The sequence below is a fragment of the Lepus europaeus genome, chromosome 13 (genome assembly GCF_033115175.1).
Source record: "Lepus europaeus isolate LE1 chromosome 13, mLepTim1.pri, whole genome shotgun sequence".
NCBI classification, from domain to species: Eukaryota; Metazoa; Chordata; class Mammalia; order Lagomorpha; family Leporidae; genus Lepus; species Lepus europaeus.
The window spans coordinates 87,084,237-87,090,236 of NC_084839.1; the positions used below are offsets into that span (position 1 = coordinate 87,084,237).

At 52.0% G+C, this 6,000-nt stretch overlaps 1 protein-coding gene across 1 annotated transcript in view; it reads right to left on the reverse strand.

Annotated features, from left to right (window-relative positions):
* Positions 1-2,342, reverse strand: part of TMEM131 (transmembrane protein 131) — a 172,928-nt gene extending 170,586 nt beyond the window's left edge. The window contains exon 1 of the mRNA XM_062209925.1: positions 2,144-2,342. Within this exon, the coding sequence (XP_062065909.1) occupies positions 2,144-2,327 (184 nt within the window). The 5' untranslated portion in view covers positions 2,328-2,342. The remainder of the gene's footprint in view (positions 1-2,143) is intronic.
* Between the last annotated feature and the right edge of the window lie 3,658 nt (positions 2,343-6,000).

The window sequence follows — 6,000 nt, forward strand, 5'->3', positions numbered from 1 at the left end:
TCATTAAAACTGCAGGTAAATCTTTGAAAATTTCAACTAGTCTACACCATCTAAACAGAAACCTTCTCCCCCCCCCCCCCAAAAAAAAAAAAAAAACCCTCAGGGTGTAAGTGAACAAACTCAAACTGAACTGGGCAGATCTTCAGAAATCTGTCCAGACCTGCTAAAAACACACACCAGCACTCTTGAGGGGCAAATGATGTATTGTATGCCATTACACACCACTATCATGTAAGAAAATCAGCTGCATTTCCCCTACTTACTCAAAATAAAAACCACACTTCAATTTGATCAGCATGCAAGCTGAAGGCACAGCCACTCCTGGAGATTCCTTCAGGAGTTCTGATTGGAACCAGATCTGTCTCTGCCGGGCAGAGGCCTGGGTTCTATACTGGTGTCATCACCATCTATATCTTGAATCCTGACTTCGTGCACACACAACGTTCATGCAGATACAGCACGGGCCACAACGGTTCTGCGATTCGGCTGGGACCACTGGCTGATTCAACCACTTCTTTTCAAACTGAACACCCTGGCAGCTCTTCTCGCCAAGCCCTTCCACATTCATGGGCATGAGAGCACTAAAACTTATAAACCAAGCAAACGGGAAATTAGTAAATACCTTCTAGGCTGACAGTTCTTAAACATGAGGTCTGTTTACTTAACTGTACCCAGAGAATTAGCATATAAAATGGCTTTTGGAAAAATAAGCAGCAGTAAGATAGCACAAACTGAATATTTTACTAGACTCAATCATTATCGTTTCCCTGTGCTAATGGCCCATGAAGTCATTCACTCAGACAATGGTTAAGTGCCTACTGTGTGTCTGGCACAGTGCGAGGCAAGCAAAGGAACAGAACAGCAAGGACACAATACCTGCCGAGGCCTACCTGAAGCTCAAAGAAACAAGCCCATTAAATTCTCTGCATTATTTGGGACTTATTGGACACCCACCACTAGCCACGGCCACACATAGAACACTCAACCAGCTGCAGATCCACGGCCAACTATGAACCACACATGCCCAGAAAAGTGGCAAGGTTTTATTCTGAAAATGACTTTCTATCAGTATCTATAGCAATGGCAACTCTGTGAATAATTTCCACCTGCGGTAACCCAGACTCAGGCGAGTTCGCCTTAAAAAGACACTGCAATGCTTTGAACAAAAACAAAAAAAAGGAAAGAAACTGAAGCACGTTTACATTTTAACACGAACCTGGTTTGCATTTAGTAACAATAAAAAGTGACTTTCCCTATGAAGTCAAGCATCAACTCTTAACTTGGCAGGAAATTATTGTAGAGGTAATTTACCAACAAGTTCTGCTTTTTTTTAAAAAGACTCTTCACTTTTAGTGAATTCTTCGGGAAGGCTCTCAGACCACTCACATTTCTCCCCCACGAAATTACACAGATTTGGTCTTCAATATTACTAAATAATTTCTGACCCTGTCAAGAGTACCGGGTTTTAGATACTACCGTTTTAAAAACACTGCCAGCTCTGAAGTTTAAGTAACATACAAAGCTTTGCAAGCTAGCAACTTGATATCTGTCCTCAAAATCTTTCACATCAAAGTTAAAGGCGCTGAACTACAGACCTTAACATAAATAAGAAACGGAAAGACGTTTTCACAGTGTACGAGAAAGTTGAATGGGACTGTAGTGGGAGCTAACGAATCCTCACCTAAACAATCATCAATACTACAAAGCGACCAGGAGGAAGCCAAGGAAACAGAACTCCCCTCCAAGAAACGCTGGAGCAAATTCAAAGTCAAATTCCCAAAGCTGTGTCTGGAGCCTTCCCACGGGTCTCGGCGATTCTTACCACGACATTTTAAAGGGAGAGCTAGCTGCTGCACGCCGTTATGAAAGCGGCCCCTAACAAAAGAGAAGGGTCCCCAGATCGACCTATCCGCACCAAACGTGCCCCTCCGGCAGAGCGAGCCGACTCGGCAAGTTTTGAAACGGCACTGACAGGGCACGGCGGGCACCCCGGGGCGCCCGCGCGGCCGAGCCCGCCAGCCGGCACCCCACGCGCGAGCTCTCGGCTCCGCGCCGGGCTCGACCCAGCAACCTCCCGCCGCGGCCCCGCGACGCGGGCGGCCTCCGCCGCGGCGCGGTGACAGCCCGGCCGCCCGACACCCACCTTCCTTCTCGGCCCGCGCCGCCGCCACGACCAGGCTCATCACCAGGTGCAGCGCTCCCAAGAAGCCGGCGGCCGCGCTCCGAGCGCTCCCGCTGCGGCCGGCCGCGGGCTCCAGCCCGGCCCCGGCGGACGTGGAGGCGGCGGCGGCGGCTCCTGCTGCTCCTCCTCCCGCCCGCTTCCCCATCCCTGCCGGCCGGGGGCCGCCGCGCTCGACGTCCGGCGCGGCCCTTCTCGGCGAGGCTGCGGCGCGGGAGCCGTGGTCCGGGTTCTAGCTGCGGTGCCGGAGGCGAGAGCTGTGCCGGGGCCCAGGGCGCGGGCTCCTAGCGTGGGACCAGGTCCGTGCGTGCGTGTGAGCGAGAGTGTCAGTCACGGCCGCGGCCTCAGCATCGCCTACGAGAAGCCGGAGCAGAGAGGCCGCGGGTCAAGCACGGCGGGCGGCCATACTGGAAACGGGCACGGGCCGCGGAGCCTCGGGCGCTGGCCTGCGAGGGGCGGGGACGCGGCGGGGCACCGCCCCCGCCGTGCCGACACCTGGGCGGCCCGCCGGTCAGTCTGCCCGCCCCGGCGTTCGCAGGCCTCGGCTCCTCGCCGTGCTCGCGGAGGCCCGCGGCTTCACTGACCAGCCGGGCCCGCTGCAGCAAACCCCAGCGCGCCACCGCTGCCCCGATGGAGAGGAGGAGGGAGGCCGGCTCGACCCGGTTGCCAGGACTTAAGATGGCCGCTCCCGCTTCCCGGAGGCAGTGACGGCGATCACGTGGGGACGGGGCAGCCACGCCGCGCAGCCGCTGTGGTGCGGGGCGGGCGGGGCGGGCGGGGCGGGCGGAGCGGGGCGGGGCGCGCCGGGAGGGGCCAGCCCTCGTTCTATACTGCAATGCAAGAGCCTTCCCCAAATCTGAGTGGTCATCCAGACGCGGAAAATCCTTTCCGGTGGCTCCAGGTCGCGGCTGCTGTGGTGTCGAGAATACCCCGGGGCTGCTGCAGCTCCTGGTGTGGGTGGGTGGGTGGGGGGTGCTAGGAGAACCGGGCGCGCTCTGTTCATCTTTGTGTCCCCTTGAAATGTTGTGCCCGGCGGGTCTGGAGGGACCCCTGGTGCCTTTGGCGGCGGCTGCCGATGGAGGGAGAGGGCAGTATCCAGGAGCTCATGCCTCTTGGATGCCCCTGTAGCTCAGGTGTTGCGAGTCTTAATTTAACCTTTGTGGGGGGGGGGGTCCCTCTTCCCTCATCTTAGTAACTTCCCCCAATTCCATGGCCAAGTCGTTTTACTTGGCTCGGGACTCTTTGTTGAGTGAGTCGGTATATTTTTTAAGACCAATCCTGTCCATAATGCACCTTCAAAACAAACTAGAGGAGCCGGCGCTGTGGCGTAGCGGGTAAAGCCCCGGTGCGGTGCCGGCATCCATATAGGCGCCGGTTCGAATCCCGGCCTCTCCTCTTCCGATCCAGCTCTCTGCTATGGCCTGGGAAAGCAGTAGAAGACGGCCCAAGTCCTTGGGCCCCTGCACCCACGTGGGAGACCTGGAAGAAGCTCCTGGCTCTCAGTTTCAGATCGGTGCAGCTCCGGCCGTTTTGGCCATCTGGGGAGTGAACCAGCGGATGCAAGATTCTCTCTCTCTGTGTCTCTTTCTGTAACTCTGACTTTCAAATAAATAAATCTTTTTTAAAAAAAATTATATGGGAAATTACGATTTCAAAAAGGCACAGAAGAAACAAAGTGCTACCCCATGTGTAGTCTTTGTCAAGTGACCACTTAAATGAACTGATAGATACATGTTAAAATTGCCCTTACCCTAGTGATTTTTAAAGGCACTTTTATTTTTCCTGAATGTTAGTGCTAAAATTGGGTCATCAGATGTTGTCCTTGATGTAAAGAAACAGGAAAAAGTATTACTTGTAAATTGGCTTCTGGTATGTGCCTAGGGCAAGAGATTTCGGGAAGGCTTAACTTGGGGAAGAAATCAAGGCCACAGATAAGTAACTGAGTGCTTTAGCTGGGTCAAAACAGCCTCTAGTGTGCTGGAGTCGGTAGCCCTGCCCCCATTGCCAGGTTCGGGGTAAACCAGTATCTCCAACCTTGCAACGCACAGGTTGACTTACACAGGAATCAACCACATCCCTGATTAGCCTAAGGCTGAAGAACCCATGGGAAATAACTTGCATATGTCTATAATTGGAGCTTAGACATATGCAGACATGTTTGATCGGAGGTCAATTGCCCATGAAGCTAATGAGGCTTAAGCTGCCGGGGCCCTGGCTTGCACAAGCTCCTTCCAAGGCCCTGCATCTAATTGTGTGTTTATCAAGCTTGTATGCTTGTTCTTAAAGGAGCCCTCCAAATAGTGGGTAAGCTTTTAAGATACATAGTATCTGAACCCTCCACTATGCCTCATGGGCATTGGAAGCAAGAGGGGTAATGTTGGAAGTGTCTTCCCAGGAAAGGACCATGAGGTCATTGAGGGTATGACAGTAAAACAAGAAGGCTTGCTAGGCAGCTTGGGAAGCTGTGTGTTGGAGAGCACCTGGAACTGAGCCACCATCACCAGGTCTGTCCCCCTTCCCTTAACCTCCATGTGCTCTGGGAAGGAGAGAGCTGAGTTAAAACTGAAGGAACTGTCACGTCAAGGACCCTTCTGCTTCTCTGATAGTGGTTAACTTCCCATCTCCCCTTTTGGAAATGAGAAAGACCCGGGCATTGAGCAGGTGGAGGCTAGCTAGCTGGTAAGGTCTCATCCCCAGACCAGCAGCAGCCTCACCTGGGAACTTGTTAGAAATGCAGATCAGCAGGCCACACCCCAGACCCATGGAATCAGAAACTCTCAAGTGGAGGTCCAGCATTCTGGGTGATGATGAAACATAAGATTACAAAGACTTTTAACTTTTACATCAAATTTAGAATGCTGGAGGGACCCGGTGCTGTGGCGCAGCGGGTTAATGCCGTGGCCTGAAGCGCCGGCAAACATTTGGACACTGGTTCGAGAACTGGCTACTTCACTTCCAATCCAGCTCTCTGCAAAGGCCTGGGAAAAGCAGTAGTAGATGGCCCAAGGCCTTGGGCCCCTGCAGCCACGTGGGAGACCCAGAAGAAGCTCCTGGCTCCTGGCTTCAGATCAGCGCAGCTCCAGCCGTCGCAGCCATCTGGGTAGTGAACCAGTGGATGGAAGTCCTTTCTGTCTTTACCTCTCTGTCTTTACCTCTCTGTAACTCTGTCTCTCAAATAAATAAAGTAAATCTTAAAAAGAGAGAAAAAGAGAAAGCTGGAACTCTAAAAGCTCCATGCAGAATCTGAATTAGAATTTATTTTGGTGTGAAAGTTTTGAAATCCATGCAGTTTTTTCATAATGTGCATTGCTCATGAATTTTTTGAGACCCCGCACATGTGCAAGGAGCTACAAGCTTTTGTCACTGCTCATTCTCTGTTCATTTTGTTCTCTACCCAGGTTAGTACATTACAACGAAAGGCAGAGTTACAGGGGACTCAGACACATTTGGGCTTAAATCCCATCTTGCCTTTAGTAGCTGCATGATGCTAGGCAAATTACTCAACTTTTCTGGCCTCTGTTTCCTTCTCTGTAAAATGAGGATTATAATAACTCTCTACTAAATTTGGAGAGATTTAGCGAGATAGGTATGTGAAGCATACATGTAGAATGGTGTCTGGCCCATGGTAGGAGATTGTCAAGAGTAGCTACTAATTAGTACCTATTTTTCTCAAAACATTCTCTTTGGTGCAGTGAGAGTTTCAAAGCTCAGTAATCCAGTTATAGCCCCCACTTCATCCTGTGATTATTTGAGGCAGCTTACAGGAATACTTCCGGGGCTGGAGCTGTGGCTCACTTGGCTAATCCTCTGCCTGAGGCGCT